The sequence below is a fragment of the Schistocerca piceifrons genome, chromosome 9 (genome assembly GCF_021461385.2).
Source record: "Schistocerca piceifrons isolate TAMUIC-IGC-003096 chromosome 9, iqSchPice1.1, whole genome shotgun sequence".
NCBI classification, from domain to species: domain Eukaryota; kingdom Metazoa; phylum Arthropoda; class Insecta; order Orthoptera; family Acrididae; genus Schistocerca; species Schistocerca piceifrons.
Window position 1 is genome coordinate 154324159 of NC_060146.1, and position 21338 is coordinate 154345496.

Genomic DNA, 21338 nt, shown 5'->3' on the forward strand with positions numbered 1-21338 from the left:
GGGATCTGCCACCCGCCACCTCCCTCTCCTCCCCGTCCCTCTCCACTCCTCCCAGCCTCCAGTCTCCAAAAAACCCCAAAAGCGAGTCCTTACCGACTCTGCTCCCGCCACTTCCCACAAAAAATCAACGCCACCTCCCCCTCCCCTTGCCGTCACCATGGACACCACCCCTCCTCCTGCCACCCCTACCTTGGCCCCCACCCTCCACACCTTTGTCCTGTCAACTCCCGATCCTAAGTTCCTCGACGCTCGTACCCTCATCAAGGAAATACGAAAGTACTTACCTGGTGCTCCCATCTCCCAACTCATTCCCCGCAGGGACTCAGTCCTTATCAAGTCCCCGTCCCCATCATTTCACACAGACCTCCTGCGAAAACTCCCACGAGTTATGTTTGGCCCCCACGCCTCTCTGACACCCTTCCTTTCCGCTTCCACTCCTCGTCAGCCCCAGCCTCCCCGTCGCCCCCCCACCTACACCGCTGTGATCACCAAGCTCAGCCCGGTGATCACAGAGGATGAAGTGTTGGTAGAACTGAACTCCCACCCGGACTTGGAAATCCGCTCTGCCCGCCGTATCCACGATGCCTCTGGTCCCACCTACCTCATGCGGGTATTCTCAGAGTCCGCCCCCTCCATAGACCATCTCCTCACCCAGGGTGCCCTGATATACCACCGTCGCCACCCTGTTGAATCCTCCAAATCCCCTCCCCAATCCTACCGTTGCCAACGGTGCCTGATGTACAATGACCACCTGACTCCCAATTGCAAAAACCCCCCCACCTGTCCCCATTGCAAGGCCTCCCACTTTCTCAAGAACTGCCCCAACCTCGCTGCTCCTCTTTCCTGTAATACCTGCAATGGCCCCCATCCCACATACCCCTGAACTTACAGTCCCAGTTCGTCCCATCGATCCTCCTGTCCATCCTAACAATTCCCTCCGTCCACCCCCCACGGCCGAGGACATCATCCGGTTCATTACCGTTGTACTCCAAAACATTCACCCTTTTCAGCACCTGCACACCTTCCAACAAATATCCCTTGCTGCTCGCTCTGTTTTCCACCTGAACACCTTCGCCACTTACTCCCACAACCAAGTCCACTTCACCTTCACCCGCCTCGACACCCTAGTTTAAGTCTCTTCCCTTCCCTCTCTTCCCCCCCTCCTTCCCGTCATGGCGCGGCACGAGTCTCGCATCCTCTTCCAGAACATTCGCTCCTTCCGCTCCAACAAATACCTCCTCATGCACACCCTCTCCCACCACCAGGTCGACACCTTCCTCTTGAACGAAACCTTTCTCCAGCCCCACCATTCTATCCGCACCTCCCCCTATATCCTGCACTGCACTGATGCTCCTGGTCCTCGTGCGCAGGGTGGAGTCACGATTGGCCACCTTAAGCATATCCCCGTCCGGCCACAACCTCTCCTCAATGACCCCACTGAACACCTTATCCTTAGCGTCTTCTTCCCCTCCCTCACCATTACCTGTGCCACCATCTATGTCCGCTCCACTGCTCCTCTTCCTTATGACTTCATCTCACACATTGACCACACCTTCTCCACCTATGTGATTGCCGCCGACCTCAACATCCATAGCCGCACTCCTGCTGCCCTTCGGCGGTGGCATCAGTTCCTCTCCGCAATCCAGGGTGACCTTGTTCCCATTCCCCAGCACACCCGACCCGAAAGTAACACCACGCCCGATGTTGTCATTGCCTCCGCCAACCTCCTTGGGCGTATCACTGTCGCCGTCCTTGACCCCACAGGTAGCGATCACCTCCCTGTCCTTCTCACCATAACGTCTGCAAACCGCCCCCCTCCGGCTCCGCAACCTGCACCCCCTCCCAAGGTCGTCCATGACTATCGCCGTGCCAACTGGGATGCCTACCGGGACTCCATCTCCACCCAGGTCGAAAGCCACCCTCTTACCTATCGCCATCCTGACGACATCATCCGCGCCTCATCCTTCCTTCAGACGGTAATTACTGACGCCGTGGAGGCCCATGTTCCTACTAAAACCATCCACCCACACCGTCCCACTCTCCCTCCGCGGGCTGTCCTCCTCCTCCGTGAATCCCGCCGCCTCTATCGCTCCTTCCTCCGCACTCGTGACAGGGATACACTCCAACGCCACCGGCAAATACAGCGACACGTACGGAACCTTATTACAGCAACGAAACGCCGGCACTGGCGCCAGACCTGCACACGACTCAATGCCACCCTCCCTATCAACTCCTCCAAGTACTGGTCTGCCTTCCATCGTCTTACTGGTTCCCTTTCCGCTCCCCACTACTCCCTTCTCCATAACGATCGCCCCCTTCCAGACAACCTTAGTAAGGCCAACCACTTCGCTTCCCACCTTTCCGAGGTCTTCTCCATCCCCGATGATCCCCACTTTGATTATTCTCTTTTTCCTACCGTCATGGAACGTGCTGATACCTCAGTCGCTCCACTTGCTCCTAGTCTCCAGTACTTGGGGCAGTTGCCCCCCCTCCGACGTCAACACTCCCATCACAGCACAAGACATTAAACTTCTCCTCCAGTCCAAACGCAACACGGCCCCTGGTCACGACTGTGTCACCTACCGTCACCTTCGAGAAAGCCCCTATTCCTTCCTAACTGTCCTCGCCCATCTCTATAATGTCATCCTCTCTACTGGCTTATACCCTGACCTGTGGAAGACCTCCCACATCCTCCTCTTCCTCAAACCCAACAAACCCACTTCTGCCGCCTCTTCCTATCGTCCCATCTGCCTCACCTCCGTCTTCAGTAAGGTCCTTGAATCCATCCTCTCCCACCGTATCCATCGGCACCTTGCTCAACACCACCTCCTCCCCCTTACCCAGTGTGGCTTCTGACCCTCCTTCTCTGCTGACGACCAACTCCTCAACCTTGTTCACCTTCTGTCCCTCCAGCTCAACCCCCGTCGCTCCGCCATTTTTGTTTCCCTTGACCTCCAAAATGCCTATGACCGTGTATGGCATCCCGGTCTCCTCTTTAAACTCCAAACCTACGCCCTGCCTATCAATTTTGTCCGTCTGGTCGCTTCCTTCCTCTCGCACAGTCCTTCCTATGTCACCCTCCACAACACCAACTCCCGTATCTTTTATCCCACGGCTGGCGTCCCCCAGGGTTCTGTCCTCTCCCCTCTCCTTTATCTCTTGTATACAGCTGATATGCCCAAGCCACCCCCACCAGTTCACCTTCTCCAATATGCTGATGACACTGCCTTCCCGGCTCTCTATCCTACCCTTCAACGGTCTCAACGTACCCTCCAAACCCACCTTAACCAGTTCACCACTTGGTGTAACCAGTGGCTCCTCCGTCTCAACCCCTCCAAAACCCAGGCAATCATCATAGGCCGTACCACTCGCTCCTTTCGCCTCCAAGATTTCTACCTCACCCTTTATGGTCGTCCTATCCAACTCACCCCCACCCTGAAATACCTTGGCCTCACCCTTGACCGACACCTCACCTGGACCCCTCATCTCCTGACCATCCAGCAGAAAGCCCATTCCCGCCTCCGCCTGCTGAAACTCCTGTCCGGCCGGACATGGGGATTGCATCCTTCTACCATCCTCCACACCTACAAATCCCTCATCCGTCCTATCCTCTGTTATGCCAGCGTCGCCTGGATCTCCGCCCCCACCCGCTTTTACAAGGCTCTCCAAATCCTTGAACGCCATGCGCTCCGCCTTGCCTTCTGTATCCGCCTTCCTTCCCCCACACGGCTCCTGTATGAACTGATCCCCTTCCCCCACCTCCTCTTGTTCCTCCAACATCTCTGCATCCTTTACATTGTTCGCAGGGTTGATCCCCCCCCACCCTCTGGTTTCCTCCTTCCTCTCCACCCCCCGCCCGTTGCCGCGCCTCTATCGCTGTATCCCTCCCTCTCTCCACCTCCACACCCTCCATCTTCTTCATCAGGGCAATTTCCAACGCCTCCCCCTCCCGGATGCGAACTTCGTCGTGACATATACCCTTCCTTCCAACTATAACCCGGCCTTGTTCCCCCCCCCCCTCCCCAGGGCCCCCTTCTCCTCTTTCCTCCTCCTCCCAGAGCGGATTTTCCTCCATCCCCCCTCCCCTGAGACCCTGCACCTCATACTTGCCTCTCTCCTTCCCACATCCCTCCCTACCTGGCCCTCTTCTGAGCGCCCCCCATTCCCCTCCCCCATCTCTTCCCCTCCCTCCCTTCTTCAGGTCTCCCTCATCTCCTTGAACCTGGCAGATCCTCTGTATTGATCATCATCAGTGTGCCACGTCAGTGTTGTGTTTCGTGCTGTTTCTCGTGTGCGTCAAGAGGTGTGATTTTAATTGTGTACTGCCTTGAGGTTCACCGTCAGTGTTACGTTGTGTGCTATGCCATCCGTCAACACCTTTATGCTCCAGTCATACTGTGCCTTGTGTTCTTTTAATCGTCGCAGTGTGTGGCTTTTTGTGTGTGCTACTTTTAAACAGTTTTTTATCTCCATTTTACAGTCACCCCGTTTTTTGTATATTGCCTTCCATGATGTTATCCCTTTTTTATATCTATGTTCGCCTTCTTCTCTCCTTTGCTGTTTTTAAATGTCTTCTATTGTTTTGTTCTATGTCTTTCGGCTGAAGAGCAGCGCATATGCTGCTGCCAGCCCGCCCCGATGGGGAATTGAAATACAATAAAGAAAAAAAAAAAAATCTAGTCCAGTCAGTCTGGTACTCGCTCTGGATTGCGTCTCTATCTCGGCGGTACTGCGTTCTGGTCGTTGCTCATTGTTGACATTTGCCTGGCTCTGGTTCCGAGTGGATTTACTGTTGGTGTTTGGTGTGGTTTCTACAAGCCTCCGTTCTTTATCTCTTCCTTGTTGTGCGGGTCATAGTCGGTCGTGGTCGGTTGTCGTTGGTCTGTCGTCCGACTCGTCCTTGTGTTTACCCGCTGGTGCGGGCTCCACCACCGGCGGCTTCCCTGCCTGGTGGCTCTGATCTGCAGCCCAAGGTGTTCCCGCAATTGGTTTTGGTTACTACATCAGGGTGCTTTATTTCAATAGCTTCCTTTCCCAGAAGCCGTTAGTGCGAGCCACGACAGAGGTATCGTCAAATTTTATGTGGTGACCGTTTTCTAACGCATGCTCAGCTAACGCAGATTTCTCTGGATAACGTAGGCGCTACTACCTCTCATGTTCCTTCCTGCATTGTTCCACAGTGCGCACCACTGATGTACTTCTGGCCACACTCACAAGAAATTTCGTAGACTCCAGGTGTTCTGAAACCTACTGCGTCTTTAACTGGTCTCAGTAATTGACGGATTTTCGTTGGAGGGCTGAAGATTGATTTCATCTTGTTGGAATTGGGATTGTTTGGGGAAGGAGACCAAACAGCGAAGTCATCGGTCTCATTGGATTAAGGAAGGATGGGGAAGGAAGTCGCCCGTGCCCTTTCGGAGGAACCATCTCGGCATTTGCCTGGAGTGATTTAGGGAAATCACGGAAAACCTCAATCAGGATGGCCGGACACGGCTTTGAACCGTCGTCCTCCCGATTGCGACTCCAGTGTCTAACCACTGCGCCACCTCGCTCGGTTTTGATCTTGTGTCTTTTCAACAGGAGGCATATCTTGCCCGACACAGAGCCACAGAATGACAGAAAAGCAAGTTTCTTTTCCTGCTCTTCGTTGGTGGTCTTATTCTAATATTCCCCACAAATCACTTCTTTCACTTGATGGGCGCTGTAGCCATTATTCCTGAAAACCTTGCGTAGGTGGCTCAGTTCATGGGGCAGGTTATCGTCGTCTGATATTCCTCTTGCACGATGCACCAATGTTTGTAATACTGTGCGCCTCTGTGCTGGATGATGATGGCTGGTGGCGTGCAGGTACAGGTCTGTGTGGGTGGGTTTTCTGTAGGCGCTGTGGCCAAGGCACCTATTTCGTTTACGATGGTCAAGGACCTCGAGGAAGTGCAATGCATTAACTTTTCCCACCTCCATGGTGAACTGAATATTACTGTTGATGCCACTGAAGTGTTCCAAAAACTCGTCTAGTTTCTCTTACGTCCTCCTGTTTCGTGTACAACGGCCAGTATTACCATCAGACAGACGGCGTAGCAATGGGTAGCCCGTTGGCTCCAGCTGCTGCAAACCTCTTCATGGAGAATTTTGAGGATATTGCCATAGATACTGTGCCATTGAATCCGAAATGTTTTTTTCGATACGTTGACGACACTTTCGTCATTTGGCCACACTTACGCGAGAAACTAGCAGCTCATCGTTCCGTGGGATCCAGCGATCGCGCGGCTGAAGAGGGCACATCGAACGCCGACTCAAAACATGCCCATATATGGCAATGTCACGGGCACCAATGACGTCACAGCCGGCAGCTAGCGTATATAAGGGCAATACACAATACTCAATACACAATACACAAGGCATGAATTGTTGCCACACCCGCCTTATTCACCAGCTATGGCTCCTTCAGACTTCCATCTCCTCCCAAAACTGAAAATGTTTCTTGGTGGACGAAGATGCAGCAAACGAAGAACTGATAGCCGGAGTTGACAACTATTTTGCAGTCCTGGAGGAAACTCATGTCGAGATGGGATCAAGGCACTGGAAACATCGTTGGACCAAGTGCATTAACCTACAAGGAGACTACGTTGAAAAATAAAAAAAGGTTCCAGTGATGTAAATACTTTTTTTCTATTCCGTTCCGAGAACTTTTCAAACCACCCCCGTATTTGACATACGTTTCAACCTGACATCTCTGCCTGATCCTCAGACAAAAGATCTTAACAGGCGGAGAGACAGAGATACAGCAGAACGATGCTATAAGGTTTCTGTTTTTACCGACTGAAGTACGGAATCCTAATAAAATACAAATTTAAAAAAAATATCAAACGAGTGTATGATTTACCCAGAAAATGCTCCACTGTTTAAAGTATTAATAAAAAATGAAGGTCATCCGTAGGGTTCGAAACCCGGCAACCCGTCTTCCTAACTGCCTGGGGAGGTTCCTACAGAGCAAAACAGAGGGTTCAGACATTAGACACATATCGCACAATTGGTGCGAGCGGCCTGTGCGGTAAATGCGAAACGAACAGGATGTCCAGCTGTAATCTGTTGCTGTCGTACGGTCGAGACAAACTGATTTATGGCAGGAGCAGCAGAAGGCTTCCAAAATTGCCACGAAAACATTGTTCATGTTTTCTATATACAGAAACACTCTACAAAATAGTGACTAGCTGCAAAAGACTCGTCTAACCCTGCTCTTGAAGCTGTGTTTTTCTTCATTCCAGTCACAGTGTAGTTCTCAAAAAAAAAATAGGCCTACACTTTTTTCATAACAAACTGTGTGAAGAACCCCATTCTTGGGCAAAGCTTGGGCAAAGCTCCACAATTTCATGAGGGCTTTGGTTAACGGATGCACACAGTGTGCCAGCTAACTTTATCGCAAACATAAAATGTTACTCACAAGGGAGACTCCCCATGACACCGCCGTCAGATTTAGTAGTAAGAGAGCCCAGGGGATAGACGGATCAAGCATGAAAACAGGAAGAAGGTGTACTCAATTGTGACAAACAAATCAAAAATGGAAACCTTGAAAGGCCCAATAAAAAGAAGTGCAATAAAGAGCAGCCTAAAACGGCAACGGCGTCGGGGTTTATCGCGGTACTCGGGATTGGGACTTTCGTTTAATTCTATATATGCAGTGATTAATCAAAAAAATAATTACTGAATGCTGCAATATTATTTACTCTGTTAAATATTGTGGGCTAGCATGAGACTCTGAAATAACCGAATACTACGTTTCTAGCATTTGTAGACTTAGAGAAAGCTTTTGACAATGTTAACCGGAATACTCTCTTTCAAATTCTGAAGGTGGCAGGGGTAAAATATAGGGAGCGAAAGGCTATTTACAATTTGTACAGAAACCAGATGGCAGTTATAAGAGTCGAGGGACATGAAAGGGAAGCAGTGGTTGGGAAGGGAGTGAGACAGGGCTGTAGCCTCTCCCCGATGTTGTTCAATCTGTATATTGAGCAAGCAGTAAAGGAAACAAAAGAAAAATTCGGAGTAGGTATTAAAATCCATGGAGAAGAAGTAAAAACTTTGAGGTTCGCCGATGACATTGTAATTCTGTCAGAGACAGCAAAGGACTTGGAAGAGTAGTTGAACGGAATGGACAGTGCCTTGAAAGGAGGATATAAGATGAACATCAACAAAAGCAAAACGAGGATAATGGAATGTAGTCGAATTAAGTCGGATGATGCTGAGGGGATTAGATTATGAAATGAGACACTTAAAGTAGTAAAGGAGTTTTGCTATTTGGGGAGCAAAGGAAACTGATGATGGTCGAAGTACAGAAGATATAAAATGTAGACTGGTAATGGCAAGGAAAGCATTTCTGAAGGAGAGAAATTTGTTAACATCGAGTATGGATTTAAGTGTCAGGAAGTCGTTTCTGAAAGTATTTGTATGGAGTGTAGCCATGCATGGAAGTGAAACATGAACGATAGCTAGTTTGGACACGAAGAGAATAGAAGCTTTCGAAATGTGGTGCTACAGAAGAATGCTAAAGATTAGATGGGTAGATCACATAACTAATGATGAGGTATTGAATAGAACTGGGGAGAAGAGAAGTTTGTGGCACAACTTGAAGAAGGGATCGGTTGGTAGGACATGTTCTGAGGCATCAAGGGATCACCAATTTGGTATTGGAGGGCAGCGTGGAGGGTAAAAATCGTAGAGGGAGACCAAGAGATGAGTACACCAAGCAGATTCAGAAGGATGTAGGTCACAGTAGGTACTGGGAGATGAAGCAGCTTGCACAGGATAGAGTAGCATGGAGGGCTGCATCAAACCAGTCTCAGGACTGAAGACCACAACAACAACAACGATAACATACGTACGGGCATCGGCTATTCCCAAGTACGCACGAAATAATATTTTATAGACAGCGCGCGACTCACCGCCTTCTAACAGATAGTACAATATGGATTAGATGAGTATATGTGCCAAGCAAGATTGTAAGAGATGGAAAAGAGCCACCGTGGTACAACAACCGAGTTAGAAAACTGCTGCGGAAGGAAAGGGAACTTCACAGAAAATACAAACATAGCCAAAGCTTTGCACACAAACAAAAATTACACGAAGCGAAATGTAATGTGAGGAGAGCTATGCGAGAGGCGTTCAACGAATTTGAAAGTAAAGTTCTATGTACTGACTTGGCAGAAAATCCTAAGAAATTTTGGTCTTATGTCAAAGCGGTAGGTGGGTCAAAACAAAATGTCCAGACACTCTGTGACCAAAATGGTACTGAATTATAGAGTAATAATAATAATGGTTTATTTGTCCATAATAACTTTTACAGTCGTGGACATAGTCAGTCAGTACATACATGAACAATAATAATAGTTTAGTAGTAGAAATAAAGTACATACAACATTAAAAATCCTTGATGGAGTACAAACATTTAGCAATTAACAGCTGCATTAATTTTATTTTAAATATGTTTTCTTTTAACATTTTTATGGTATTTGGCAGTCTGTTGTAAAAAAATCTTCCAGCAGAAAATGGATTATGATCGGTTGCTTTTTTATTTCTGAATTTTATGTGGTAATCCTCTTTCTTCCTTGTATTATCACTATACAGTAGATATCACTATTTATTACACTGTGCTCCATATTTTCTTTTACAAACAGTATCGTCCTTAGAACATATAATGAATACACTGTTAGTATATTATACTTAATGAAGTATTCTCTACAGGATTGACGTTTACTAATATTCGCTATTATCCTAATTGCTCTCTTCTTGGCTATAAAAGCCCTATCCATGCATACCGTTGGTGCCCCGCCCCAAATCTCAATACCGTATTGTATGTGGGAGTGTATAATACCAAAATAGATTTGTCTTAAGACTGGTGACGCTATTATGCTAGAAAGGCGTTTTAGCAGGTAGGTATTGCACGAGATTTTTTTTACACATGTAGCTGATGTGCTCCTTCCATTTAAGATGTTCATTAACTATAATACCCAGGAATTTATGTTTATCAATTGTTTCAATTGATAACTCTGGCTCAGTATCCACTTGATTTCTAATTTAGCATAAACTCCATTAGAACTGTATTTTCCTTACTTAATGCCAATTTATTTTTAGTCATATATTATGTGGTGAGGCTAGTGTTCTTGATATTATTTTGCACTGCTAGCTGTTTTGTATGCTGAAGATAAGGTGGATAGATCACGTAACTAATGAGGAGGTATTGAATAGGATTGGGGAGAAGTTTGTGGCACAACTTGACTAGAAGAAGGGATCGGTTGGTAGGACATGTTTTGAGGTATCAAGGGATCACAAATTTAGCATTGAAGGGCAGTGTGGAGGGTAAAAATCGTAGAGGGAGACCAAGAGATGAAGACACTAAGCAGATTCAGAAGGATGTGGGTTGCAGTAGGTACTGGGAGATGAAGAAGCTTGCACAGGATAGAGTAGCATGGAGAGCTGCATCAAACCAGTCTCAGGACTGAAGACCACAACAACAACAACAACAGCTGTTTTGTAGGGCCCCGGCTTATGAAGGAGGTGTCGTCGGCATAATTCACAAGGTCTGCATTTTTTGGAATTATTATATCATTGATGTACACAACGAACAGAAAAGGCCCAATAACACTTCCCTGAAAGACTCCACAGTTAAGAATTTTCAAAATGGTTCAAATGACTCTGAGCATTATGGGACTTAACATCTGAGGTCATCAGTCCCCCAGAACTTAGAACTACTTAAACCTAACTAACCTAAGGACATCACACACATCCATGCCCGAGGCAGGATTCGAATCTGCGACTGTAGCGGTCGCGCGGTTGTTGACTATAGCGCCTAGAACCGCTCGGTCACTACGGCCGGCAGTTAAGAATTTTATAAGATGGTTTTACTGTTTGTATAAGTCCCCCGGTTGTATGATACAACTTAACACATTGTCTCCTGTCAGCAAGGTACGATCTTAACAAATCTAATGCCACTCCTCTGACCCCATAAGTTTCTAACTTATGTAGAAGAATGGAGTGATTTACAGTATCAAGAGCCTTAGACAGGTCTAGAAAGGTGCCAATACCTTTGTTTCCATCATCAAGTTTATTCAATACCGCTTGAATAAATGTGGCTATGGCTGTTATTGTAGACTTGCCCTTCCTGAAACCTTGTTGAGAACTTTTTAACATATTGTACTTAGAGGAAAATGATTCTATTTCATCAAGAAATAGCCTTTCCAACAACTTACTAAGTTCTGATGTCAATGAAATAGGCCTATAATTTTGTACATCAGTAGTTTTTCCCTTTTTATGCACTGGTCTTATTTCAGTGACTTTTAACAAGTCAGGAAATGACCCCTGTCTGAAAGAGCTGTTTATTAAATGTTGCAGTGGCCTTATTTACTCATTACTGCATTCTTTCAGAAATTTGGCTGAGGTGTCATCCCAGCCACTGGATGTACTTGCTTTTAAGTTGGAAATGGTTCTCAGGATTTCCTGTTCTGTAACACACCATTGCCGGCCGGGGTGGCCAAGCGGTTAAAGGCGCTACAGTCTGGAACCGCGCTGCCGCTACGGTCGCAGGTTCGAATCCTGCCTCGGGCATGGATGTGTGTGATGTCCTTAGGTTAGTTAGGTTTAAGTAGTTCTGAGTTCTAGGGGACTGATGACCTTAGAAGTTAAGTCCCATTGTGCTCGGAGCCATTTGAACCATTTTTTTAACACACCTCAGGAAGATCGAATTAGTGACATTACTGGGATTTAGCACCTGCGGTGGGTTGATCACATCCTCCTTACTCATCTTACTAAATTGATCTATAAATCTCTCGTATACTTCTTTTGGGACACTAACCAGTTTTTCATTACCCCTTATTATTATGTTGTTACACAATGCCTTGTCATTCCCCCCAGTTTCCTTCTTTACTATATTCCACGCTGTTTTGCTAACATTACAGGATTGAGTTATCTGTTCTGCATACTTCTGTGCCTTAAATGTCTTAAGTGCTTCTCGATAGGTTTTTCTGCAGGCTTTGTATTTGAGAGACTAAAAGCCGAAATACTAAATGTCTTTTTCTAAAGCTGTTTCAAAGAGGAAGACTGCACTGTAGTTCCTTCTCTAGATTGTCGCACAAATGACGAAGTGGTAGATATCGAAACTGATGACAGAGTGATAGAAAAACAATTAGAATCGCTCATAAGAGGAAAGGCCGCTGGGCCTGATGGGATACCAGTTCGATTTTACACAGAGTACGAGAAGGAACTGCCCCCCCCCCCCCCCTTCTTGCAGCGATGTACCGTAGGTCTCTAGAAGAGCGTAGCGTCCCAAAAGATTGGAACAGGGCACAGGTCATCCCCGTTTTCAAGAAGGGACGTCGAACAGATGTGCAGAACTATAGACCTATATCTCTAACGTCTATCAGTTGCAGAATTTTGGAACACGTATTATGTTCGAGTATAATGACTGTTCTGGAGACTAGAAATCTACTCTGTAGGAATCAGCATGGGTTTCGAAAAAGACGGTCGTGTGAAACCCAGCTCGCGCTATTCGTCCACGAGACTCAGAGGGCCATAGACCCGGGTTCATAGGTAGATGCCGTGTTTCTTGACTTCCGCAAGGCGTTCGATACAGTTGCCCACAGTCGTTTAATGAACAAAGTAAGAGCATATGGACTATCAGACCAATTGAGTGATTGAATTGAAGAGTTCCTAGATAACAGAACGCAGCATGTCATTCTCAATGGAGAGAAGTCTTCCGAAGTAAGAGTGATTTCAGGTGTGCTGTAGAGGAGTGTCGTAGGACCATTGCTATTCACAATATATATAAATGACGTTGTGGATAACATCGGAAGTTCACTGAGGCTTGCCGGCCGCGGTGGCCGTGCGGTTCTAGGCGCTCCAGTCCGGAGCCGCGCTGCTGCTACGATCGCAGGTTCGAATCCTGCCTCGGGCATGGGTGTCTGTGATGTCCTTAGGTTAGCTAGGTTTAAGTAGTTCTAAGTTCTAGGGGACTGATGACCACAGCAGTTGAGTCCCATAGTGCTCAGAGGCATTTTTTTTCACTGAGGCTTTTTGCAGATGATGCTGTAGTATATCGAGAAGTTGTAACAATGGAAAAGTGTACTAAAATGCAGGAGGATCTGCAGCGAATTGACGCATGGTGCAGGGAATGGCAATTGAATCTCAATGTAGACAAGTGTAATGTGCTGCGAATACATAGAAAGAAATATCCTTTATCATTTAGCTACAATATAGCAGGTCAACAACTGGAAGCAGTTAATTCCATAAATTATTTAGGAGTAGGAATTAGGAGTGATTTAAAATGGAATGACCATATAAAATTAATCGTCGGTAAAGCAGACGCCAGACTGAGATTCATTGGAAGAATCCTAAGGAAATGCAGTCCGAAAACAAAGGAAGTAGGTTACAGTACACTTGTTCGCCCACTGCTTGAATACTGCTCAACGGTGTGGGACCCGTACCAGATAGGGTTGATAGAAGAGATAGAGAAGATGCAACGGAGAGCAGCGCGCTTCGTTACAGGATCATTTAGTAAACGCGAAAGCGTTACGGAGCTGATAGATAAATTCCAGTGGAAGACTCTGCAAGAGAGACGCTCAGTAGCTCGGTACGGGCTTTTGTTGAAGTTTCGAGAACATATCATCACCGAGGAGTCAAGCAGTATATTGTTCCCTCCCACGTATATCTCGCGAAGAGACCATGAGGATAAAATCAGAGATATTAGAGCCCACACAGAGGCATACCGACAATCTTTCTTTCCACGAACAATACGAGACTGGAATAGAAGGGAGAACCGATAGAGGTACTCAAGGTACCCTGCGCCACACACCGTCAGGTGGCTTGCGGAGTATGGATGTAAATGCAGATGTAGATAGCGTGAGCGCTGCTATTAAGGAGAGAAAATATGCGCGCTTTTACGCAAACTGTAATGATTAATTTGGTTCTCAGGGACTACTGGTCATTTATGTACCAAGTTTCACAAAGAGATTGAGATATTTTTTGTGCTTATTAAACGGAATGTTTTTCTGAAAGAGTTTTCACTCTGCAGCGGAGTGTGCGCTGATATGAAACTTCCTGGCAGATTAAAACTGTGTGCCCGACCGAGACTCGAACTCGGGACCTTTGCCTTTAACGGACAAGTGCTCTACCATCTGAGCTACCGAAGCACGACTCACGCCGGGTACTCACAGCTTTACTTTTGCCAGTATCTCGTCTCCCACCTTCCAAACTTTACAGAAGCTCTGCTGCGAACCTTGCAGAACTAGCACTCCTGAAGAAAAGGATATTGTGGAGACATGGCTTAGCCACAGCCTGGGGGATGTTTCGAGAATGAGATATTCACTCTGCAGTGGAGTGTGCGCCGATATGAAACTTCCTGGCAGATTAAAACTGTGTGCCGGACCGAGACTCAAACTCGGGACCTTTTAAAGGAGAATGTTTCTTCTCCTCCTGTGGTCTTGACAGTTGTCATACTATGCATTGGTTGTAGAATCTGAGTCATGTGGTAAGATTACGTTACTGTCGCAAGTAAATGTGATGAATAGTAAGAGCAGGCGAGATACCACACAGACGTCTCGACGAAAGGAAAACAACAAAGAAACGGGTTTGAATTATGTTACGACAAAGGAATGCAAGAGTTAAGGCTTCCAAAACGTATCACAACTTCAAAAACGCCAAAAACATATATTTTGACAGAGCACAGGGAATGTGTGACTGCGAAACTGTTGCATTCATTTGTTGCAGCTTATGTTGCAAACTATTATCTTTTCATCGTTTCCTTGGGAGTGATCACATTCACGTTCATACGTACACCTACATCGGGCAAGGAAGCAGATCTCACTCTCTTTCAGTCTTACACATTAGGTGCGTCGGTTAAGAGATTCCTAACATATGACACACGTACTGTCACTAATGCCGTGTATGACACACCAGATGTGTTTCCCGGTGGAGGATTCGGTTGACTTGTCGCCTTGTCATCAAATGTCTGCGGTTCCCACACGAAAGCCACTTCGTTTCGGCTGCTAATAGAGTAATTATGCAGAATCAACTGTCGTTATACGTTACTTCCATGCACCTCGCTGGCCGGCCGCTGTGACCGAGCCGTTCTAGGCGCTTCAGCCTGGAACAGCGCAACCGCTACGGTCGCAAGTTCGAATCCTGATTCGGGCAAGGATGTGTGTGATGTCCTTAGTTTAGTTAGGTTTAAGTAGTTCTGAGTTCGAGTCTCGGTCCGGCACACAGTTTTAATCTGTCAGGAAGTTTCAAATGTTACCCTCTCAAGTGGAAATTAAAATGGGTTTCTTTCTATGCTTTATTCTATATTTATTTTCGGCAAGTCCTTACAAATATTTCCACAAAGTTCCACTGTCGTACGATCAGTCGTTTTTCGTGGAGGCCCTCTCAAGTAGCGAAAGTTTAATTACAACCGTCCTGTATTCTGATTCTGAGTCTGGAGCTGACTGATTTTCATTCACATTCGCTTTTGGGTTTCCTGAGTCTGTATCTTGCATGCTCCTCTTCACTTTGACGTTGCATTCTGGAGACATGTCATTTTCTTTTGCACAGGGCTCCAGACTGAATCTGACAGCTGTTCTCATCCTGACGATTGTTGCCATTTTGCGACATCCTCTGTTTCCACTACATTTCAGATGGTTTTTTCGTTTAGTCCAGTGTTTGAGCCCTTGAACATTTACTTGTATTTCCACTATCTGAACTCAGCCATCAAATATAACTTGAACAACGCCTCTACAGTCTAATTAAAACATGCACAAGACACCGTGTGAACATCAGGACACAGTGAAAGGCCACTTTGGCAGGGCGATAGAGCAGCACTGAGCGACAGTCGGTGGTTTATCTGGAGAACGACCAGACAGGAAGCAGGGAGCTACACACGTTAAGCCCTGGGTGCACAGATCTGCAGAGATAAGTGCCACCAGCTGTTAATCAGTAGCAACGCGATCAGCATCAGGCCATCTGGATATCAACACATTGTTGCACCACTGTACCAGCAGCCACTGATCTCTTTTATTTTTTTTTTTTTTTTTTTTGAAAATTTGTGAGAAGTTTCTATGGGACCATACTGCTGTGGTCATCGGTCCCTAGGCTTACACTTAAATCTAACCTAATCTAACTTACGCTAAGGACAACATACAAACCCATGCCCGAGGGAGGACTCGAACCTCCGGCAGAAGGAGCCGCACGAACTGTGGCAAGATGCCTCAGACCGTGCGGCTACCTCACGCGCCACTGATCTCTACACAGCCCCATTATGTACTCACATAAAATAGTTGACCCTCCCACTACAAGCTCAAATATCGAATCTTTCCCACGCCCAGTCAAACTGTTTCTGAGAAAATCGTTACTAATTTACATCCAGATAAATAAACATAATTATTGTTACACCCTACTCACATTTGTTATACGACACCCTCCACCTCACATTACAAGGTCAAATGGCTCTGAGCACTATGGGACTCAACATCTGAGGTCATCAGTCCTCTAGAACTTAGAAGTACTTAAACCTAACTAACCTAAGGAAATCACACACATCCGTGCCCGAGGCAGGATTCGAACGTGCGTCCGTAGCAGCCTAGAGCCGCTCGACCACCCCGGCCGGCCATCATAAGGCCACTTGTGCAATATAAATAACGTAAGTGAAGGTAATAATGCGGTGCAGGTTTTAACGTCATGTGCAATTTAATGGCCAGTTTGGAAATATTCCGATGGTGGCAGCACCGAGTAAGTAACGAATAACAGAGGGGGGGGAGGAAGTTTCCACTTCATGCTTTTAGCGTTATTGCAGCAACAGCAACTTCAGTGTGTTTTGGGTAGCCGTCAGAGTGAGGTTACGTGCTATAAGCTTGCTTTCTATTGACACTGAATATTTTCTGTGCGTTAAAGGAGGTACACATAAATTTCTAACGTCATTCTCATTTAATGTTTCGTTTACTATATGATTAAAATAATTCTTTCATGTATTAAAGCGTATAAGTAGCTTTTTAAATATTAAAATGTTTTGCAGTACGTTTCACAAAAATTTTAATAAGATATCTGCAGGTACTAACACCATTTCTGCATTTTTCTCGTCTAGGTGACGACATTGGTAAGCCCTGCCAAAATCATTGTGCAAAGTGGTCTACTGAGGATCTGCGGAAGGCCACTGAAGCAGTTAGATTTGGAATTACTGTTTCAGAGAGTGCAAGGTCATTTAACATCCCATGAAGAACTCTTCAAGACTGGCCAAAAAAGAATGAAGGGAAGACGCCAACTAGGAAACTTGGTCGTAATCTGTTCATCAGCAGCATCAACATCGGGTCGTGCAAATACTGGCAAGAAAACCTCAATCAAAGCACAATCCAAGCCCTGTAATAAGCATCTGTACTGCCGTGACTGTGGTGGTGCTGGCGTAAGCTGTCACTGGCACACCGGTCAGCAAAGATGAAGCACGAGGATCGATTAGAAGGCGCTGGATCAAGCGCGCCTTTCATGAGAGAGGCCAGAGACACTCCTGCAAGCAATGTGCCGCCAACGCCCACTAGACAGCGAGTATTCTGGCCACTGACTGGAGGGCCCCACTCACTCATCCAGTTTGGCATCTGTCAGTGGCTTTAGTTCTTCACAGGCCATGACAGTACATAAAAACCAGATTAGTCACTATAGTGGGACTACTACTGATGACCTTGTACCACAACACATGGATTCTATTCAGGTTAACTACAGGTTTCTAGGTCATGTAAATAAAGAACGGTATTAATCTACATGGATTAATCCATAATCCTGATATGAAGCAAGTATGTACCCCAAATCAGTAAAAAGGCTACATAACGGTCATACTATGTCCCGATCCCGACATATGCACCAGCAGCCTGGTTTATGAAAGGAAGAGAGAAAAGGACAAACTAGTGAGATGAAATTCTTCAGAAATAGTATTGGAGTGACAAAGATACAGGTTAAGAAATGAGAGGATCAGAGAGTTAAAGAAGGTGGAACCATGACAGGAGGAAATAGAGAAATCGAGGCTGAGTTGGTGTGGACACGTTAAGAGAATGGAGGAGAAGATACCCAGGAGGATACACGAGATGAAACTGGAAGGAAAGAGACCAAGAGGGAGATAGAGAGACAGATGGATGAAATGAGTAGAGGAATGCGTCCAGGAAAAAGGAGAATACTGGATCAAGGTGAAGACGGAGAGATGGTGGCAAGACAGAAGATGATGGAGAGGCCTATGTTCCATACAATCCCAGCCAGAGGCTGGAAACTGCCCAAGATGATGATGATGATGATTAATCAACATGTGCATTTGTGTTCTAGAAAGAGGATACTGGCTCCCCAAAAAACATCCTCGCCTGTGCTTCTTTGTGGTACAAGACTCAACAGGGGTGGCTACTTCTACAACAAAAGGAGCGAGAAGGATTGGACCCAGTGCACACAACATAAAACGTGGTATCATGAAACATGTGATAATGGAACTGTAAAAAACTTAGGGCTGTATGCCTTGTGCGAAGATTGCTGCGCAGAACTTGAATTTTGCATTGTTTCCATAACTGTGGAATGTATCACTTCCGTTATTAATGATTTTACCTCGGTGGGGAGCCACAGTCGCATAAAGCCTTTTGAAAGGACGACTGTTCTACAGTCAAATGGCGGTTATGTCTTTAAGAAAACTTCTATTATTGGTTACAATTAGGTTTTTATTTATTTATTTTTATTTTTACTAATATATGGTATGTTGGGTGTCGTAAATGTGAGAGAATTTCAAGTTTGCGTCAATACTCTTCTAAAAGTACTAAATATAAGCCATTTAAGGAATCCATAAGGGAAATGTTATGGCATAACTTATTCAAAATTATACACTTTGCACTTCTCTATACAACATTAGAGCCAATTAACGGAATGCATGGTGTTTTTACCTTCATTTAGCCTATACATATGTGTACTGAGTGATTGATCATCAAAATAACCTACTCTCAACAAAAGAGTGAGTCATAGATGTTGGCGTACCTCTGATATTTGACCAACTTTGCATTTGGCCTTGGTCTTGATGGTGGCCCTCACAGGTACTCCCTTCTCAGAAGAGATCAGTATGAAACCCAGGTAGAAGGCCTCGTGGTGGTCTTTGGACAGTTGCATGCTCCATCTGCTCGCACTGGGGTGCACGAACACTGGCGACGATGCTTCGAATGTACCTTTTGGCCACCTCCTCAGCTGGTGGATATTCCACGTAAATGTAGCCGTGGTCGTCACAAAGTTTGTTATCGCTAGCTCACGTACACAGCCATCGCTCACCTGCACTCTGAAATCGTATGACCCCTGCAAAAAGAAGTGTATTTGTTACCATTTTGTAAGAAATATACCGTATGCGAAACAGACCATTAGCATTGTAGGTGTGCATCAAGCACGAAATACCCTGAGCAAGTGGTTTTGAGTGTCCTATTTATAGGGGTCAGGCAAGGCCCCCCCAGGGCGATATGCAGTTATTAATTAGGGGTACGGAGCCACTTATGCTACTCATACTTGTAATATGTGACGTAGCTAGAAACGAACTAGACGACAGTGATACGCGCACACACAGGTTTGAGAAAACGTTTATGGTATTTGCCTGCCTCAGCTCGCTCCAGCCGAGGAAGATGGTGGCCTGGCTATTGTCTTTACAGTATATACACATAATGTGGACACCAATCAAGTTACAGATGTGCTTGGTATATCCTATTACAGAGGACGTTGCGCTGAAGAATTCAGTGTCACGTTACTATAGGTCACATACAAATTATTAAGATACGTTTTGTTAAATGCTGACGTGAGGAACAAATCGTTATAAATTGATAACAGTTTAATGGAAAACACGCAGAAGTCATCAGGATGTCGGTTTAAGAAACTCGACACCATACGGTGACACTCACAGTCAGAAATTGCGTTATTCGTCAGGAATTTACGACTATACGGAGATTGAGTATAGAGCCGAGTTAATTCAAAGTACCGGAGAACTACACATCACAGCAACGCGACGTGTGCAGGAACACCTTCAGAAACACCAGTGGCGGTATTATTTTGCAGTGCATATTTCTTGTTAGGTATTAGGTTCGTTCATTTCTAATATTTCCGCTTGTTTTCGTTAATGTTGCGATTCTTTGTTGCAGAGCAGTTCCAAAATAGTTGTTCCTACTTTGATTTTGCTGTCATTACCAAGCGATTCATTATTACAAAACTTTTTACTACAGTCGTGACACCTGTTCATTTTATTTTGTGCTGTAGTATTGTACTAGAGTAGATTCAGTAACATAACGATTCCAGATCCGTACCTAAAAAATTATTGGAAAGTGGAAAGGAAAGCCCCGCTATGTACATCTGACTCCTTTGAGAGCCAACTAGCCCAAAAGTTATAAAACTGCACACCACACAAAAACTCTCCACCCTCGGCAACATGCTGCGTAGCAACCACCGTAACTTTCACCCTCTATGACAGATGTCATACCTCCAGCATTCACATCTGGCTGGACTCGACATGGACATCTGCTATGTTACGCTACTACTGCACATTCATCTGGGTACTGAATACGACCCTTACCATAAAAATGCTGAAAGGTGACTCTCAACTTTAAGTTGGATTCAATTGACATCCAAACAAGATATAGTAAGTGTTGTCTACTGAAGTCAGTAATTATCATCTATTCCAGAAAAAGGCTGCAAATACGCTCCTGGAAATTGAAATAAGAACACCGTGAATTCATTGTCCCAGGAAGGGGAAACTTTATTGACACATTCCTGGGGTCAGATACATCACATGATCACACTGACAGAACCACAGGCACATAACACAGGCAACAGAGCATGCACAATGTCGGCACTAGTACAGTGTATATCCACCTTTCGCAGCAATGCAGGCTGCTATTCTCCCATGGAGACGATCGTAGAGATGCTGGATGTAGTCCTGTGGAACGGCTTGCCGTGCCATTTCCACCTGGCGCCTCAGTTGGACCAGCGTTCGTGCTGGACGTGCAGACCGCGTGAGACGACGCTTCATCCAGTCCCAAACATGCTCAATGGGGGACAGATCCGGAGATCTTGCTGGCCAGGGAAGTTGACGTACACCTTCTAGAGCACGTTGGGTGGCACGGGATACATGCGGACGTGCATTGTCCTGTTGGAACAGCAAGTTCCCTTGCCGGTCTAGGAATGGTAGAACGATGGGTTCTATGACGGTTTGGATGTACCGTGCACTATTCAGTGTCCCCTCGACGATCACCAGTGGTGTACGGCCAGTGTAGGAGATCGCTCCCCACACCATGATGCCGGGTGTTGGCCCTGTGTGCCTTGGTCGTATGCAGTCC

At 46.1% G+C, this 21338-nt stretch overlaps 1 protein-coding gene across 1 annotated transcript in view; it reads right to left on the reverse strand.

Annotated features, from left to right (window-relative positions):
- The window catches only part of LOC124716782 (speckle-type POZ protein-like), a 33566-nt gene extending 14426 nt beyond the window's left edge, over positions 1–19140 (reverse strand). The window contains exon 1 of the mRNA XM_047243329.1: positions 19012–19140. Within this exon, the coding sequence (XP_047099285.1) occupies positions 19012–19140 (129 nt within the window). The remainder of the gene's footprint in view (positions 1–19011) is intronic.
- Positions 19141–21338: the final 2198 nt, after the last annotated feature.